The sequence below is a fragment of the Myotis daubentonii genome, chromosome 1 (genome assembly GCF_963259705.1).
Source record: "Myotis daubentonii chromosome 1, mMyoDau2.1, whole genome shotgun sequence".
Lineage (NCBI taxonomy): Eukaryota > Metazoa > Chordata > Mammalia > Chiroptera > Vespertilionidae > Myotis > Myotis daubentonii.
The window spans coordinates 21518074-21537675 of NC_081840.1; the positions used below are offsets into that span (position 1 = coordinate 21518074).

The window sequence follows — 19602 nt, forward strand, 5'->3', positions numbered from 1 at the left end:
TTCCCTGGGTCACTGGTTCACTCCGTGAACATGACATAGCCTGAAACTCTATCCAGCCCTTCCGGAAACTAAATCTGTAAAACCGTGGCCTCACAGGCTTCCTGTTCTAATCAGATGAGACAGCCAGCCACGGGGAAAACCACACAGTCAGTTGGCGACAGGTGGAGAGTCATGGATCTTGGAGGCAGAGTTCAGACACCAGCTCTGCCCCTCGCTAGCTGGGTGACCCTGGATACGTCACTTGCCCTCTCAGTTCAGTCATTTGTAAAATGGGGCAGTGATGCCTATTTCATGCTTTGGGAGAAGTAAACAAGACCATATATGTCACACTGTAAGTCAACAAATGGTGGCGGCAACTTCATCTCCCAGGGCCTCTAATTCGTCACCTGCGAATGGTGGCCACTGCCGCTCCCTGGCACGACTGTTGTGAAGATGAACTGAGACCCTGTATGCAGCAAGCCCAGGATTTAGCTCAGGACTGGAAGCTCTACCGACACTGGCCCTAGGTTTGTTTCATTCCCCAGTGACCGCCTTGTGCCTTGCAGGGTGCCTGGCACACACGTGGAGGCACTCACTGAACATTTGTGGAGCGAATAAACGAAGTACTGCAGGTTTCATTAACTTCTCTGAGCCTCGACTTCCTCATCTGTAAAATGGGCACATCAACACTTACCTGCGAGGGCTGCTGTGAAAACCAAGGGGCCTACAGCAGATATTCCAAACGTTCTGGTACACCACACGCCGGGAGGCCCACTGAGCATGCCCTGCACCCCATCCCCTAGGCAGACACCACAAGAGGCAGCTGGGTAAGTAAGAGTAATGTTTACTGAGCGATACAGGACTGAGTACTATGAAGGGTTTACCAGGATGGAAATGCACCCCACCCCCACCCCTGCCACCCCCAACACCCAGAGACTACAGTACTTAGGAGTTACACGCAACGGCCATAACTGCTGAATATCTGTTCGTAACAAACAAACCATAGCATATTTATACTGTATCACATCGAGTGATTATAGAAATCCATTTATATATTGCTTGTATAAAATCTTTTTTTGTAAAAAATATTAAAAAAACAAAACAAAAGAAAGTATAAAAAAAATGTGCAGTTGAAAGCCCTGCCAGGACAGCCAGTCTGTAAACATTCAGTGAGTATGTGCTTTGGAAGGGCGCCCGCGCCTCGTGCCCACAGCAACTCCAGCAGGGCCGGCGAGGGTGCGCCCCGGCTGCCACTCCGGGCAGGACCGAGCTGGACCACGGTGGGTGGGTACAGCAGGGCCTGGCACTGTGCCCTTCTCCAGCCTTGCATCGGGATCAGGGTCAGGGTCAGGGCTGGGGGCAGGCAGATTGCAGTTTCACTCTGAGTTCCATCCTCAGCCGAATTTTGGTTGCAACTCATGGCTTTTCCTGGCTGCTCGGAGGTCCTTTGGGTGGGTGCCCTGGCGGAGAGGCCGGAGAAGTGCCCACAGCTGCCTGGTTGGGCGTCTCTCCGGCCCAGAGCCTCTGTCCTGCCTCCTGCAAGCCTGGCCCCAGGCGGAACAGGCCCCCCTCAGGACTACTTTGGTCTCAGCGCTTGGTCCTGGGTCTCATCAGCCTGGGTTTCTTCCCCTGGTGTGGCTGATCGGAGTTTCACAAAAAAGCCAGGCTGATGCCGGCTGTGCTGAGCCTCACTGAAGAGTTTTTCATGCAGCAAGGACGAGCCCTCTGGGACCCTCCTCCTCCTCCTCCCTTCCCCATCTTCTCCTCCTCCTCCTCCTCTTCCTCCTCCCAGCCCATGGTCACTTCTTCTCCAGCTGCTCCAGCAGTGGGTTGCCGTCTGAGTCGGGGGTCTTGACGCTGTCGGTCCTGACGATGCAGGTGGGGCGATGCCGGTTGAGCATCAGGATGAGCTGCTGCCGCTCCTGCTTCAGCTCCTCGATCTGGGTTTTCAGCTCCGCGTTCATGAGCTCCAGCCGCTCAGATTCCTGTGCGCAAACACAGAGACATGGCAGTCAGCTTTCACGGGCTGGGGACCGGCTCTGGGGACAGGCTCTGCCTTTGAGTAGGAGTAAGGCTAGCATTTCTCTCGAATCCTCACCCGAGGATATTTTTCCATTGATTTTTAGGGAGAGTGGAAGAGAGGGAGAAAGACAGAGAGAAACATCGACGTGAGAGAAACACATCAATTGGTTGCCTCCTGCACGAGCCCCAACCAGGCCAGGAAGGAGCCCAGGCCAGGAAGGAGCCTGCAACCAAAGTTGCCCTTGACCAGAATCGAACCCAGGACCCTTTGGTCCTCAGGCCAACGCTCTATCCACTTAGCCAAACCAGCTAGGGCAACATTTCCCTGCTTTCTGTCCGCCAGGTTCCCACTGGAGGAAGCACAGAACCTGCTCCTGAGCCCCTGGGATAAGTGGCTTTCTGGAAGCAGTGTCCGTCACGCTGTGACACTGCCCTGCGTCCCCAGGGAGATGAACCCAGGCAGGCTATGCCTGGGCCAGCCTGGCTCATGTCCCACCTCTCTTCCCTCACTCAGTCCTCTCCAAACACAGTGGCTTCCTTACTGTTATTCAAATATGCCCCACACTCTCCTGCTTCGGGGCTTTTGCACAAGAAACAAAAGGTGGGAGAAGACTGGAGGCCGAGTGGGCCTAGAACAGGTGCACAGAGGGTCCACAGAGGTGGCCCCTGGGTGGCAGGGAAATGGCCAAGTGCTTTGAGGGGTGACAGATGCATGCTGCGGAAATTCCGGCCTATGGAAAGAACAAGGATGGTCGTGTAATTCCTTCTACAACACGTGCTTCCTGGTTATTAGCCTATAATTGTTTGAACAGCCTCTTCCTACCCTGTTATCTAGAAACTTTGCCCATTGAGAGGCAATAACAGTCATTCTTCTTGACCCAAAGTGAGGTTTCCACTAGACCTCAGGAGAGATTTCCAACGACCTTCCAGCTCAGTTGGAGCGGCTCCGGGGAAAGGAAAGAATGTTGGTTTGATCTGGGGATTTGTGTGTTTATCGTGTGGATAGTGAGGGGCATACCAATCAAAGCCTCGGGGAGCAAAACAATAAAACAGAAAAGCTCCTGAATGATTTTCCTTGGACTGAGTCTAAAAACTTATCACCAGTCTGGGAGCTGGAATTTATTCAACTTTGGCCGGCAAAGTTTTAGGCCAGCAGTTCTCAACCAGGAGCCATGTTGTTGCCTCCCAGGAGACATCTGACAATGTTTTCGGTTGTCACAACTGGCGAGGGGGCTGCTCCTGGCACCTCGTGCCGGGAGCCAAGGGCGCTCCTGAACGCCTGCCCGGCAGTGCCCAGGGTGGCCCCACAGAAAGAACTGTCTTGTCCCGAGTGTCAACAGTGCTGAGGTTGAGCAACCTGTATTAGACAGAGAACACGCTGCGGTTGCAACTGTGTGTGTGACGACAGGCCGTGTGGCCCTGGCTCGGGCCCATGACTGCCCTCCCCGGGGGCGGGGGGGCGCACACACCCTGGGCGCTGTCTTCCCCACACCCGCCGGTCTGACTAAGCTGTGCCTTGTGCTCGTCCCTGAGGGGCCAGCGTCAGCGTCCAGGGACCTCGGGACTGTGGAGACGTGTGGTCCTCGTGACTAGATGCTGAGGGAGAACAGCTTCACAGAAAGGGGGAAAATTGCTCAGCGGGAAAATATTAAAACTCAGCTATGGTGGTTTTTAGTTCAACAGGATGAGGTGCCACAGGGGGGCTGGCCTGGGCCACTGTTCTCGGAAACCCTGAGAGAAGTCCACCTCTGAGGGCCAGGAGCGACCCCACGTGAAACCATGAGGCCCTGACCCGTCAGTCTGGGGCCGGGAGGTGGGCATCTTAGCCACTGGCTCCCTGAGTCTGCGGAGCTGCTGACCTTGGGAATCTCATCAACCCGCTGACCATCTGGCTCTCCCCAGCCCAGGCTCCGACTCTGGGTCATTCTGAGCCTCTGCCCCACACGCCCATGAGCATCTGCTGAGGACCTGTGTGCACAAGGAGGGCTCTGGAGAAACCCAGCCCGTGAGCCCCCAACACGGCTCTCGTATGGCTTCCACTCTGAGGGGAAGAAGAATCCACACAGTAGGGCAGAGCCCGCTATGTGCCCGTCAGCCCGGCTGCGTCTGGGAGACCTTCCGAGGGGACTGAACGGCCAGGTCTGAGGCTGGGTTTGGAAAACCGGTGGACTCTCTGGTTGAGGAGAGAAGGTGGTGGGAGTGAGGGATGCAGGAAGGGAGCCCCGAGTGAACAAGGACACAGACATGGAAACGCTTACGATGTGGTTAGGAGATAAAGTCGCCCCTCATGACCACTGGTCATTTTAGGACAGAGTGGGGTACGTAGAAAGCTGGGAAGGTGGCGTGGAGCCAACCTGAAAAAAGCTTTAGGATTTCAAATAAGAGTCCACAGCAAGTTTCTTAACTTCTCCAAGCCCTGGTTTTCTCATCGGTAAAAAGGTGATGATCCTGCTCTAACCGGTTTGGCTCAGTGGGTAGAGCGTCGGCCTGAGAACTGAAGGATCCCGGGTTCAATTCCAGTCAAGGGCATGTACCTAGGTTGCAGGCACATCCCCAGTACGGGGTGTGCAGGAGGCAGGTGATCGATGTTCCTCTCTCATCGATGTTTCTGGCTCTCTATCCCTCTCCCTTCCTCTCTGTGAAAAATCAATAGAATATATATATATATATATATATATATATATATATATATATATATATATATATATATATTTTTTTTTTTTTTTTTTTTTTTAAAGGTAATGATCCTGGACTCGCGTGGGAAAGGGTTAGGGAGGCTTAAGGAATTTTGCTTTAAGCAGTGAGCAAGAGAACAGGAAGCAAGAGAAGGGGGAGAGGAGGAGGATGATTTCCAGGGAAGCTGGGCAGGTCTTGGAGAATGAGAGACAGGGACGAGAGCTGCCTGTGAGCCTGGGGGAGGGGCTGTTCTGGAGAGTGGTGGGGAAGGACAGAGAAGGGAATAGGTTATAGGTACAGTGAGTGGAAGCTACGTAACCCAGATGGTGTGGCTCAGCGGTTGAGCGTCAACCTATGAACAAGGTCACAGTTCAATTCCCTGTCAGGGCACATGCCCAGGTTATAGGTTTGATCCCCAGTAGGGGGCGTGCAGGAGGCAACTAATCAATGACTCTCATTACTGACGTTTCTATCTCTCTTTCTCCCTTCCCCTCTGAAATCAATAAAAAATAAAATAAATTTTAAAAAATGGAGACATAAGGGTCAGGGTCCAACATGCAGCGTTCAGTACTGTGCACAGATCCACCTCCTTAAAATGAATGTATGTCAACCCAGCCTTATGTGTGAACACCTGCATCCCATGGGAAGACCAAGCAGGTGGGTGGCGCCTTGCTTCACACATGTGTTTATCACAGGGACGCCGTGGCATTTTGTTGGCCAACATGGCTTTCTCTCTGCAGCTCCCACAGGAAGGACCATGTCTGCTCCTGCATGTGTATCCCCAGTGTACATAGCACAGTGCTGGGCACCTCGTACATTCTTAAAAATACTTGTCCAGCCGGCATGGCTCAGTGGTTGAGCGTCGACCTATGAACCAGGAGGTCACAGTTCAATTCTCAGTCAGGGCAGATGCCCAGGGTTGCAGGCTGTGGGCTCGATCCCCAGTGGGAGGTGTGTAGGAGGCACCCAATCAATGATTCTCTCATCATTGATATTTCTATCTCTCTTTCCCAATCCCTTCCTCTCTGAAATCAATAAAAATATATTTTTAAAAATAATTGTCAACAAATCAGTAGATGAGTAAAAGAATAAACAAACAACGAAATGAATGCACAAATGAATGAATGCACTAGAGCCAGTACAGCAGAGTGTTAAGAACAAATACTTTGAAGTTAACCTTGGGCTCGAATCTCAGTTCTACCACTTAGTTGCTGAGGGACCTGGGCAAACTAACCTTGCCGTGCCTTAGTTTCCCCATCTGCACAAAGAGAATCATGAGGGCATGTATCTCATAGTTATTATGCCAATAAAATGAGATAACAGACACGCAGCAGTTAGCACAATGCTCAACTTTACAAAAATCAGCAACTATTGTTCATTGTTGCATGCTGCAGAACAGAGCCTGGCCCATGCCGTTATCATTATATATTGTTACCCTTATTATTTAGAAATGAAGAAGGGCTTGGGGGCGGGGGAGCTGGAGATCGCTGGCCTGGACTCTCTGGTCACGTTCCTTCACTGCCATCTGCCGTTTCTGAGAATCAGGAAAGGCCTCTCTGATGGGACTCAGCAGAGAAAGAACAATCGCCTGCTTGGTACGTTCCAGTGAAAGGGCAGGGGCCTGCTCTGAGGGCCGAGAGGAAAGGCAGCCCACCTCTGGCCTTTGCATCAGAGCTGAACTCTGGTCCCCGGGGGCAGGGGCAGAGGCCAGCCAGCTGGGGGCAGAGCTGGAAGAGCCTCCTGCAGCTAAGGGAGGAGCTTTTCTCTGCCCAGGTGCTATGTCCATGGCCCATGTGCATGGTGTTATCACCAACCTCACCAGCACCCACCCTAGACAACTTTGGTAGCCACCAGGGTACCAAAATGGGCAGTACCAGTCCTGGGCCAACTGGGTCCATCAGCACCAGGGTCTAAGCTCAGTGGAGGGAATGTGGCTGCTCCCACCTTCTCTGGCTCCCCAGGGATCTGGGTGGCTGGCTGGAGCTGCTGCAGGCTGCCCTTGGCTGTCCTGATTCAGGATGGGGCATCAGACGGGGGCAGGGGAGAGCAGGAACACATCGATTCCCGCAGCGTTTGATGACGTCTTTTGATCCACACAGCCCCCTCCCTGCCCGGCCAGCTGCCCTGCTCACCCGCTGCAGAAACTCCGTCCGCTCCTTCTTCTTGTTCCGGCATCGGGCTGCCGCCACTTTGTTCTTTTCCCGGCGCCTTTTCCTCCGCTCCTCTTCCTCGTCTAGCTGTGAGGGCCGAGAGCCACTGATTAGACATTTGAGACAGGCCTGGAGCAGAGCTTCCCTCCTGCCACACAGACAGACAGATGGACAATCTGCTTCCTAACTCACGTCTCAGCAGTGAGGGAGCCGTCCCTGTCTGCCAGCTCCCTGTCCTCTCAGCTGGTGACATGGAAATACTGCCCAGCCAGCCCAGGGACCCTCTCGGAGCAGGTGGGCACCCCTGGGGGAAGTCAGGGTGCCAGGCGGGCAGGGCTGCCTGGGTTCTGCCAGAGTTCAGGAGGCCCGAACCTGGGAGTCTCCTCACACAGAGGTAGCACCCAACGGCGATGGTCTGCTCTTCTGCCCAGCCCAAGCCCTCTGGGCACTATTTTCCAGGCCAGCAGTTCTCAGGCATTTCCTTCAAAACCACCTTGGGCGTGGGTGCAGCTTTTGCATTCTGCCCTCACCTCCCTGAGGTACCTTCTTCCTCCCTCTTGGTCCTTCTAAACACCTGGGTTTATCTCCTTGTCAACTAAACAGTCTCCCAGCCTCCTCACCTGGCTCTAACTCTCTTACCTGCATGTTCTCCCTCAGGACACCCACCTGTATCCCAGGGTCCCAAGGCTCCCTAAAGTGCCCTGCACAGGACACAGACAGAAGGGCTCCTGAGCCTCTGGACTTACTTCTCCCCAGGACACGTTAGGAAATGCACCACGCATGAAAGAGGGCCCAGGACATGGGAAGGAGGAAACTCTGCCCACCAATACTGGCTTTCAAAGTGGCAGCTCTTGTGTCATCTATATATAAAAAAAGCCAGTGTCCATGACGACCAGGATGACCAAACGACCGGTCACCATGCGGTGCAGTGAGCACCTCTCGGTCCCTTCTCCCCACCACCACCACCGCGAGCAGCGGCTGGCATGGCGCTGGAGGGCGGGGGCGGCTCTCGGAGGTGGCGGGTCATGCATGATTCTGTGTGCTGGGCTTCTAGTTAATCATAGCGAGAGCTGCTGCTTGCTGCTTACTTTGCTAAATGCTTTAAATATAGGCCACATAATTCTCAAAATGTCTGATGATGAAGGTCCTATTACTGTCCCATTGGCCAGATGGAGATACTGAGGCTCAGCAGTTCAATATATCCAAGGCCATTCATCTAGGACCGTGGTCGGCAAACTGCGGCTCGCGAGCCACATGCGGCTCTTTGGCCCCTTGAGTGTGGCTCTTCCTAAGCCTTAGGAGTACCCTAATTAAGTTAATAACCATGTACCTACCTATATAGTTTAAGTTTAAAAAATTTGGCTCTCAAAAGAAATTTCAATCGTTGTACTGTTGATATTTGGCGCTGTTGACTAATGAGTTTGCCGACCACTGAGCTAGGAAATGGCGCGGTCAGCATTCCAACTCGGATTTCTGTGACTTCAACCTTCCTGCTCTTGCCCACTGGCTCAGCCCATCAGGATCACTTTGATGTGATGCCTCTCATGGTCCGTTACCTGCAGGAGAATCTGGAGGACACACGCCCAGCTGGGGTGGGGACAGCCTAGGGTCAGAGGCCATTAGAGAGGTCATGGATTGCTCTGGGCTTGCCAACTCTCTCACTTCTCGAGCCAGTGGGGGTGATTCTGGCAGCCTGAGACCTGGAACAAGGTCTCAGCCGAAAGGGCTTTGGGCCAGGAAAATAAACAGCTTCTCTCCATGCACTCCCAGCATGCTTTGGGAGGTCAGGACCCAGGGCCTGGGCCGGAGACCAGCACCCAAGGCCATTATCACAGCCCCTGGCAGGACAGCCCCTTCTCTTTCTCCACCACCTCTGAGCTCCTCTCTGCCCCACTCGCACTCCGCCTGGGAGGCTGGCTGGAGAGGTGCCTTGTCAACACGGCCGCACCCACGCACCTCTCAGCCCCTCAGCCTCCTTTGAAACAGAACCAGAAGTGACAGCTCCTCTGGCTGACCCGCATCTGGGAAAATAGAAACCTGGACAAAATTGATTCCGCCCAACCTCAACCTCACCCCCAACAAAGCAGAGGTAACCGTGACGACAGGCAGAGGGAAGGAACTGGAGGAAGTGGCAGGCGGTGCAATCTCCCCTCGGCCAAGAGGGTTTGCCCACAAACTGCTAAGGTGATGTGTGCAACCTGAGCGCTGCTGGGCTCCGGGCCCCTCCCCCCTCCCCCAGAGCACCCTGGGTTCTGGCAGAGCAGCCGTGTCCTAGGAGACACAACCTCTGTCCTCCAAGACCCAGCTTCCTACCCCACCCCAGTGCAGGGGCCTCATCCGACATCAAGTTGGGGGCGAACAGAAGCCGCTCTAGCAGCAGGCTCAACGAGGGCCGAACGCTGCAAGTTTAAGAAATCAACTGGGCCAGGCTGATGCCCAGACAGAGGGCTGCTCTGCCCGCTCCTCCAGCCACAGTGATCCCCTCCAGCCACCACCCTCTGCCCCAAACCGCTCATCTTTCTGCAAGCTAGCCAGGCCCTCCTGAGATGGCCTTCCTTTCCCATTTGGAAAACTCTCACTCAACCTTCAAGAGCAAATGTCACCTCCTCTAGGAAGGCTCCTCGGACTCCGGATAGAATTAACGGCCCTGGCTGTGCTGCAACAGCACCCTGAGTGCCCTGCTGTAGGAGTCTATCCTCTCCCACCATAATTCCCTGTTTACGTCGGACCTGGCTTCCCTGCTGGGGGCCTCGGCATCCCCAGCACCTGGCCCAAAGCATGGCACTTAGTAGGAGCTCAGCAAATATTAGTCGAATGAATGAACGAACAAAGGATTATGGAGAAAAATGGCACAGGCTTGGATTCTATCATATAAAAAGTAACTTATGGTCTGTTCTGGTATCTGCATAACCTTTTTACCCAGTGCTCAGAGGAGCCTTCTCTGCTGGGATAGCCTCTCTGTCTGCAGGTGGCCAGCAAAGCTTGGGGGTTGGGTCCTGTCTTCTCAGAAGCACATTGGCTGAAGGCAGAGCCTAGACTCAGGGTACAGGGCCCTGCTGGCTGCGGCAGGAATGCTCTAGGCCTGAGCAGGTCCTCAAGGTATCCAGGCTGTGCACTGAAGCCCAAAGCCTCCAGTTCCACAGCCACTTGGCACGAGCTCCCAAGGTCATCCCCAGGCCTTTCTGCATCCACGCCCCACCTTGGCTGACATCTCCCAATGAGGCAAGACATGACCCCAACGCTCCATCACCACACCTTCCCGACTGGCACGGCTGCATCTCCCCCCAAATCCTCCTGCTGCTGTTTAAGAGCCACCCAGAGGACTGGAGAAAGCAGCTGCTTAGGCCCCACCAGATATATGGCACTGGGCGCTGCCCCTCAGCCTTCTCCATCCCCACGGGCTGACTCTGGCTCCTTTTGCCTGGGCCTGTGCTGTCTTCATGCCCCAACTGGGACCGTTTGGAGACCCCCCAGCCCTCCTCAAGCCTTCTTTCATCCCCAGAGTCAAGGCTGCTGCCCCTCCTCCTGCCGCTCCCTGGATTGAAGCATTTGGGACGTGAGTGGGTGAGAGACAGCAGGCTCTTCTCATCACACAGTTCAGGCATCTAAAACCGGAACCCAGAACAGGAGGTGACAGGTTCTTCTGCAGATGCAGCTGGAAGAACCAGGCTGCCTGAGGAGGAGGCAATTTGACATTCAAGACATTTAAAGAACCAAGAGACGGGGGTTAGGGGATGGAGGGCAGCCTGCCTTTTCTGTTCTCAAACTTAGTTCTGACTCTGTTTTTCCATAATTTCCAGGCAAACCTGGGGCAAAGCTGTGAGGGACTTGGAGGTCCATGCCAAGAGGGCCTCCTGCTGAGCTGTCCGACCTCAGGGAGCCTGTTCTCAAGCTCCTGCTGAGGGCTGGGGGGCCCCAGCCCCTGGCCACAGCTGACTGGACAAGGGGTGAGTGGCTGACCCGAGCTGGGCTGCATTTGCCTCCAGGAAATTTAAAATTGAACTGCTGGACTGGGGAGCAAGCCACCTCAGCCATGTGCCCAGAGGAGCAGGAAGATCAAGATACTGGAGCGGAGCAGAGACTGGAGACCATGTGATGAGAGAGACACGCACTCAGCTCTAGGGGGGAGTCAGAGAGGCAAAGAGAAGGAGGGGTGACAGAGGAAAACAGGGCCTGGACCAGGACGAGGCAAGCAAGGTGCCAGGGACACACATTTAAGGAAGCACTCAACTCTGGGGCTCAGGCAAGGACAGGGTCGGCAGCCAAGAGTGAGTGCCTCCTTAAATGCCATGCCCTGGGCCTCTTACTTGCCTCACCCAAGCTACAGACTGGGAAAGGCGAAGACGGAGACAGAGAGGAAAGAAACACAGAAAACAGAGACAAAGGGAAAGACAAAGAGGCAGAGCCCCCGAGACACACACAGAGACACAGGCAGAGGCCAGTGGTACAGACAGACTGCGTGGACAGACAGGAAGCACACACAGACACAGAAACTCTCCTGGTCCTCCAATTCCACCCCTGGAGAGGCCTGGTGAGCTTCCTGTCCGTGGGGTCCATGGTGCACACACACCCCTGACTCTACCCAGAAAACCTCTGCCTGGAGGGAGTCTGAGGAGGTGCCTGCCTCTTGCCACTGAAAGATGCCAGGACACCAGGCCCCCCTGGTGAAGTCACGTGATGCCGGGTGAAAATGGAGGAGTAGAAGGCGGTCCCCAGTGAGCCAGGGGAGAACCACTGCTACCCAGCAGCCAGCTTCTGGAACAGCTGGAAAGCGGCAGCCTGGGCGCAGAAGGGCCTCTGGACAGGAGAGGAGGGCACCTCAGCAGGAATCAAGTACCTGGGTTCAGAGTCCAGTGGGCTAACTGGCCTCAGTAAACACCCAGGACAGTCTCCTCCCCACCTTCGCAGATGAGGACACTACAGAAATCAAGGTCGCCTGGAAGGTGACAGCCTCGGGGCCCCAGGGCCTGAGGCCTCCTGCTCCTCGCAGGGCAGGTGGTCTGTGTGAGCCCCCACACCTGCTAGCAGGCCCCCCCCACACACCCTTTCAGCTCCATCTGAGGGCGAGACCATTTTGTGTTTTTCCCTATTTGGGTCTTTTCAAATAAAAACTATTTGCTGCAAACTAACAGTGAATGGGTAGCACTGCGGCCAAGTGGTTTCAAGGAGGGGCCGCGCCGCTCTGCTCCTGCTCACCCTCACCGGGTCGTTTCCCAGGCCCATCTGCAGGCCACGTGACTGTCACACGGGGGCACCAGTTATGCAGATGTGACTGAATTCTGACATTTCATAAGCCTTTCCAAAAATGTATCTTGTGGGACCCACAAATAGATGAGACGAGAAAAGGCAGTGGTACTGTTTAACCTGAGGCACTGAACATACGGAAACTGTCATATGGACAAAGCAGTAGAGAAAAGAGCAATCAAGCTGGCAACAAGAGAAAAGAGGGGGGATCAAAGCCCCAGCGCTGACCAGAGCAGCGAAGGTCTGGAAGGCTTCTCTCGGAATGAAACTAGCATGCGCAGAGAGCCAGCTCTCCTGAGACGCAGGGCGTCAGGGCTGGCAGCACGCGCTTTGGGGTCTAAGAGGTCTGCATCCCCGAGCCGCCCTGCTTTGGACGGGCTGTGTGCTCCTGGGCAAGTCTCTCAGCCTCTCTGAGCCTCCACTCCTCACCTGCATGAGGAAGGCACCAAGCGCTGCGGCACAGGTTTGCAAGGAGGCCTGCAGCCTGGGACACAGGAAGGGTTCGGCTTCCCTGCCTGCCTTCCCAGGTGAGACAGGGAGGCAAGGAGAGTGCTGCCTGGGGTACACCCAGCCTCCAGCTCCCCTGGGCAGAATCTGGCATAAAAGGACACCTGAGCCAGGGAAGCAGGTGCATCAGGGCATGAGGGCTGTCGAGCAGACCTGGAGTAACAGCTCTGAGGCTTCTAAATCCAGCTCTGGCCAGGCCCACTGGGTCCCTCCCACTGCATGAAGGAGACAGATTTCAACACCAGGGACCCATGAGCATCCTGGGAAGTAAACACCCAAATACCAAACATACCAGACATTCCCCAATATAAACAGGCTGCTCTGGGCAGTCCCTCCCCACTTCCCTGCACATCCCCTCCACTCCCCCTCCCCCCCCCCCCCAAACAGAAAAGTAGGGCAGGCCAGGGACAAGACATCACGGGGCATGCCAGCCAGCCTGGGCCCATGAATCCCTCTGCCTCCTCCCACCCCTGCAGGAGGAATGAGGAAACCCCAGGGCCCTTGTCCAATACCCCTGCTGACCCCCTGCAACCCACAGGGGCCAGGCCCTCCCAACCAGCATCTCCCCAGGGGCTGAGCTGTTGGAGACTCTGCCCTCCTCTCTCTCCCATCTTCTCTAGCCAGGCCCTGCTGCTCCTAATGCCAAGGTCTTGACTTCAGCTGTGAAATACTGGACAGTTTCTGTGAACACAAGACAGGGCCATAAGGGAAAAGTCAAGACAAATGGTCAGCCTAAGGCTGCAGTTGCAAACTCAAGTCACCTCCAAGGGCCAAGTAAGTAACCATTAGCGAGGGAGTAGGGCTAGATGGGGCCATGGCCTCTCAACTAGCCCCAGGGCAATGCAGGCTCAGTGTTGTCAAATCTCTCAAGGTTTCAAGACTAGCTGAAAATGTGGATTTTTAAGTTAACTCCCAATTTTTAATGTTGGCAACGAATTCCATTTTGAAAAGGACACTGAGTGAGCCAAACAAAACACATCTGCGGGCTGCTAATTGATGGCCCTTGGCAAGCGACCCCACAGGGGTTGGTCATCAGACACCTGGTTCTAGCCACCACGGTGCTCCATTCCTCATGACCTCGGGCCACTCAGCTCCTCTCTCCTGTCCAGAGGCTCATCGGTAACAAACACAATAGCTTCCACTTCTCACTAACCTTCAAGCACCTCTGCAAGATGGGTAACAGGGATCTCATTTTACTCTCCATCCCCAAGGTGACGTGTCTGCCCTAGGTCACCCAGCTGGGAAGCGACAGGGATTCCACTCCATTGCATCATGCTTCCTTCCAATGGGTGGGCCGGACTAAAATCTCGGCCCCAACTCTGACATCCCTGGGTTTTCATTCATTCACTCTTCAGAGGTAGGGTTGGCTTAGCAACACCTCCCCCCTTTTAAGAGGTTTCAGAAATAGTCACTTCAGAGCCAGAGAGGGGCTCTTGGCAAGCCCCCAGGCCAATCTCTAGATTTTACAGATGAGGAGACCGAGGTCCAGGGAAGGGAGAGAATTATTTCACGGCTCACACTTGAGGACAGGACCTGAGTCCTCTTGACCAAGTCCAAAGGACAGTGCTGGTGCGACCTCCTGGACTTCCTGGCTCCATCTGACTGCACATCACCCCCTCTTCCTGGAATTTTCTACTTCTCTGACCTCTCCTTTCTGTCTCTTGCCTGGGATCCTTTTCCAGAGTCCTCTCCTTGGCCTGCTGCTTCCCTCACACACCACTTATGGATCATCATTTCCATGTGGTTTCCATGGCCACCTACACATCAATGCCAACCTAATTTTATTTTCAGACCCATACATCCAACTGGCAGTTGGACATTCAACTTGGATGTCCCTCAGCCCCTCAAAGTCTGTACCTTCAATTGGTGACTTTGTCTCTGTTCTCCACCCCACGGGTACCACTGCCCACCCATTCACTGGAGTTAGAAACTCGGGGCCTACTCCTCACCTGTCCCTCTCCTTATTTCCAATTCTGACCATACAGGCCATCCAATTCTACATCCTACTCCTTCCTCAGAGCTGCCCCGCACTCTCCATCCCTATTACTACTTTCCAGGCCTCCTCTCTTTCCTGCACCACCGCCTGGGCGACCTCCTGACCTTGCAGGACCATCTTCCATCAAAAGCATCCCGAGGGATCTTTCTAAAATGCAAATCTGATCCACTTATTGGTCTTGGGGCGGGGGAGGGGGGGGGGAGGGAGAAGGGTGGTCATTATCCTCAAGCCCAAGCTCCTTAATGAGCCAAACAAGGTTCCTCATGACTTGTCCCTCCTGCTATGGTCTCACCTCCTGTCTATCGCTCCCCTACACTCCATGCAGTGCTAAGCCTCCTTTTGCCCGACACTCCCCTAGCTTCATGTCCTTGCCCCTGCTGTCCGCTTGAGTTACTCTAAGCCTGTACATTCAGCTCAAGCATCACCCCCGATAGGAAGCCCTCCTTGATGCTCATCCCCTCCAGGGCCAGGGAGGTGTCCCTCTGCTCTGGGCTCCCATAGAACTTAGAGCTTACTGACCCTACTGGGCTGTATTCTAGACTCAACTCCTACCTCCCCCACTAAACTGGGAGTTCGGAGGGCAAAGTGGGCAAAGTCTGTGTCTTCCTACTTTTTGTGTGCCCAGAACCTTGCTAAGCTTGTGGCCATCAGTAACGTTCAATAAACGTTTGCTAAAGGGAGGCCTGATCCCACAGAATTGGTGACCTGGATGAAACCCAGGACTCCTGCCTCCCAGTCTGGTGCCCTTTCCACTTCATCCGCCCCCGATGCCAGGCTCAAATCAAACACAGTCACCTACAAACAAACCCACACACTGGATGCCATGCTCACTCAAGGCCTCAAACCAGCCGAGCCAACCACCAGGTGAAGGCTCTGAACAAGAGCTGGCAGCGGCGAGGGCTCCACCTGCCAAGATGATTCACTCAGCTCCCCTGGCTGGGGGCGCAGGTGGATAAGCAACTGCGCGGTGCAGTTGGCATCTGCAGGAAGCGGTGGGGAGCAGCGGGGCTGTCCGCTAAGCTCTATCCTGAGGTTCTGGGACAGAGAAGACCTAGAGATCCTAGGTCCCTGCTGCACCCGCAGCCCAGGGAACTCGAGTTCAGAGAAAGGGAGTGAGTCTGCTCAGGTCCCTGGGTCAGGCAGTGACAGTACCAACCAGAGCACACTGCTTTCTGTAGAGGCAGGGCGCGCCTTCTTTATGAACAGAAAGCCTGACTCTGCTGTCATTGGGTGTCAGAGCCCACAGGGGGACCCATCCGAAAGGCTTCTCTGTCGCTCACATCTCAGCAGGATGCAGCATTGACCTTGGCTTTCTCAGCCTCCCCCCCACACCCCCCCCCCCCCATGAAAACCTTCTCCAGGCTTTGGAGAACCCATAAGACAATAGGCGCTGGGGTTCAGGGCTGGTTTACAGGAACAGAACAGGGAGAGGCCACTCTCTCAGAAAGCACCGGAGTACAGCTCGCTGGTCTCCACAGCTGAGAAAAGACGGCATTGTGTTTGGAACAAAGCCCCACAAAGCCGCTGGCAGGGTGACACCCATTGGCGAACGGTCCTGTTAAGGACAGAGCAAACACTGTTACTGCAAAAGTGAGGTAGAGGCCAGGAGACAAGGAAAAATCACCCTGACGCGGGCAGAAAAGCTAACATGGAAGAGGAAAGGGGACTGTGATTAACTGGAAGTTCTTTTGCTGGAGAAAAGCTATTTGGAGAACGATGGCTCTTTTTTGTTGAAATACGTCTATTTCAGGCCCATTTTGTACTTATGGTTTGGTTGAGGTTTCGTTTCCCAGTAGGCAATCAACCGATTTTCTTGCCCAGTTGACAATCGCTTCCAAAGATGAGAAAAGGAGAGAAACGGTGGTCCTAACAAGGCTCTCCCCACCTCCAAAAGCCTGGTACAAAGCAGGCTGTATCTGGCTTCAGGGAAAAATCTGCTTTCTTTTCAAAAAGAGTTAATAAGACAGTCGAAACTGAGTCTTTAACAATAACACAAGCAAGCAGTGTAATGCAGCTTGATTACACTGGGGCAAACACACACACAAAACAGTAATAAAACCACCTGAAAGACAGAGACAGGAGCTCCTGCAAAACGACCATTTATAATTCAATGAAAATGCGGTTGTTGCAAATACCTACGAACAGGGACGTTCTGAAAGCCCCGAGTTAGCCAACGTGGAGGAATATTTCAAGTCCCACCACCCTATTAAAGCCTGGGAAGTCATTTGTCTTTTGGCGTGAAGGTGAAAGCCAAGGTCCGTGGCGTAATTATTCTCCACCAACGCAGTTCCGATTAATCTGTATGCAGGCTGTGCAGCTAACAGGCGGAGTCCAGCCAACTTCTTTCAGGCACGAGGCACAGATAACAGACAGAACAGTGACCTCTACTTTGCAGGTACCGAACCAGTAAAAATCCCACCCAGGTGACGTGGCCAGACCACTTCACAACCAGGGATGCCTGGCTTGGAGGATGGAAAAAGGATTTCATCATGAATGATGTATGTAATAAAGTGGACGCAAATGAAGTTCAGAGATGGGGGAAGGGCTTCAGAGCACCCAGGCAGGCTGGGGAGGAGGAGCAGGCACAGAGCGAAATCTCCCTCCCTCTGCCCCCCAGTTCTTAGACCAGCGCTGCTGAGAACTCCCAGCAAATGGGGGCTCCTTTGGCATCAGAATAGTCTGTCTGATTCTCCCTTCTTTAACAAAAGAGAAGCCGGCCTACTGATTAACGCGGCAGCTTAATTAATTAGGAAGTCCCTTAGGGTGTGCATGCTGGCAGCAGGGAGGATCTCTAACCTGGAAATAACCGCTTTGGAAATGCGTCAATGTTTGCTGACTCGGAGCAACCGTGCCTGACGACGGTCCAGGTACCACACACGTTAATGAATATCTGATGGTGTGAGGGTCCCTCCGGGGAGCCTGAGATCATAGGTTTGGAGAAAAATGTGGTGCTGGATCCTTGCAGCCATGCTCAGAGGCGATCATTCACAGTCAGAGCTGGGACGTTCAGGTCATCTAAATGCAGCGTCGCCTGGAGGACTTGTCACATCACAGGTTTCTGGGCACACCCGCTGGAGAGTCTGCTTCAGACCCAAGAATCTGCACTTCCGACACGCTCCCAGATGCTGGCGCCGCTGGCCTGCGGACCCCACTCTGAGTAGTGCTGATGTAAACCAGTGGATTTCAGATTGGTTTCAGCAGTAGAAGGCTCTTGTTGAAAAGATACCATAATATATTAAATAGATAAAGGCCGTATTTTATTAAGGGGCTCACAGTTGTATTATATGCTTATAGTCCATCATCAACACAATGAGTTGTGGTTGATGCCTTTAACTCAGAGGTGATGGGGGATGGTTGCAGACTTCTGACAGTCTCAGAATCCAAATTATTTGTCTTATGTTTTCCTTACACACACAGATCAGTAGTTACAAACGGGGTGTGTGTGTGTGTATATACATATATCTATGCGTATATATGTACGTACACATACAGTCATGCGTGCCATAACGTTTTGGTCATTGATGAGTCGCATCTATGACGGTGGCCCAATAACATTATGTTGGAGTTGAAATATTCCTATTGCCTAGTGATGTCACAGCCATCATAACATTGTAGCACAAAGCATTACTCAGGTGTCTGTGGTGATGCTGGTGTAAACAAACCTATTGTACTGCCAGTTGTATAAAAATATAGCACATACAATTATGCATAGTACACAACATTTGATAATGGTAATAAATGACTATGTTACTAGTGTGTGCATTTACTATACTTTTTATCATTATTTTAGTGTGTACGTTTCTACTTATAAAGTTTGCTGTAAAAGAGTATGCCGTGTTATGCCGACAGCAGCCTCATACACCACGTGTTTACTGCGTCTTGATTGCCTCGTTTTCTTTCGCATTTGTCCTACTCTTGTGTTGTTTCCTACAAAAACACGCTGTACAGGCTTGTAGCCTGGAAGCAACAGGCTATCCCGCACAGCCTAGGTGGGTGGTAGGCTGTACCATCCAGGCTTGTGTAAGTGCACTCTACGACGTTCGCACATGACGAGATGGCCTAGCGACGCATTTCTCAGAATGTATCCCCCGTCATTCCTTAAGCAGCGCTTGGCTGTGTATGTAAATAATGTTTTATCACCTGGCCTTGCACTCTCAGGATGCTCATCAGTTAAAATAGCAGGAAGAGCTTTGTTCAGAAGCCTGTGCAAAATAGATCATCCTGGCACCAGAGGCCACCTTGGTGGTGCTCTCCAGGGTGTGAGGTTTGATAACTAATAGGTATGAGCATGTGTGTGGATTTTGCTTTCTTAAAAAAGCAAAAACAAATAGATAAAATTATGCTTTAAAAATGAGACCCTAGCAACTTACTTCATCTCTCTGAGCCTTGCTTCCCTAACAACTAATAACACCTATCCCATAGAGTTATTGAACAGATCAAAGGAAGTCATTACTATAAAAGTAGTTTGCAAATCATAAAGTGCATTGCTCAAATGAGCCTTCTATCCTGAATGCAGATATCCTCATTCCTTCAAAGACTTGGGCCAGTTTATACTATACCAAGGGTTTCAACCAATGGCTACAGGCTAGAACCACCTGCCGGCCCCACCCAGACCAATTGAATCAGAATCCCTGGGCTCCACGTCAATATTTTTTTAACTGCTCTCCAGGGGACTTTAATGAGTAGCCAGGATTACTCCATATTTCCTCCTGAGTTTCATACAAAATCCTGCCAAATTGCTCTCATTGCTTCTAGATGGCCACTAGCAATAAAAAGAAAGAGGAGAAAATGCCCCTAACCAGAGGCTGACTTTTCCACTGCTGTAGGCCGGAAAGGGGGTTTTTAATAACTACAGCTACTAATTCTGGAGCACCCATAGATGCTGGGCGACTTACATACATTATCCCTTTTAATCCTCCCCACACCTCTGTGAGGTAGATAATTGTTCTTCCCTGTTTCTAAAATAGCTTTGCCCGGTCAGTGTGGCTCAGTGGTTGAGCGTTGACCTATGAACCAGGAAGTCACGGT

General features: G+C 53.0%; 1 protein-coding gene across 4 annotated transcripts in view; it reads right to left on the minus strand.

Moving 5' to 3' along the window:
* Positions 1 to 807: 807 nt before the first annotated feature.
* The window catches only part of JDP2 (Jun dimerization protein 2), a 37983-nt gene continuing 19188 nt past the window's right edge, over positions 808 to 19602 (minus strand). For 3 of the 4 annotated variants that reach the window (XM_059690042.1, XM_059690027.1, XM_059690034.1), the window contains exons 3-4: positions 6810 to 6914; positions 808 to 1964 (exon numbers count right to left, since the gene is read on the minus strand). In XM_059690042.1, the coding sequence (XP_059546025.1) occupies positions 1779 to 1964; positions 6810 to 6914 (291 nt within the window). In that variant the 3' untranslated portion in view covers positions 808 to 1778. The remainder of the gene's footprint in view (positions 1965 to 6809; positions 6915 to 19602) is intronic. The other variant, XM_059690015.1, reaches the window with a different exon arrangement.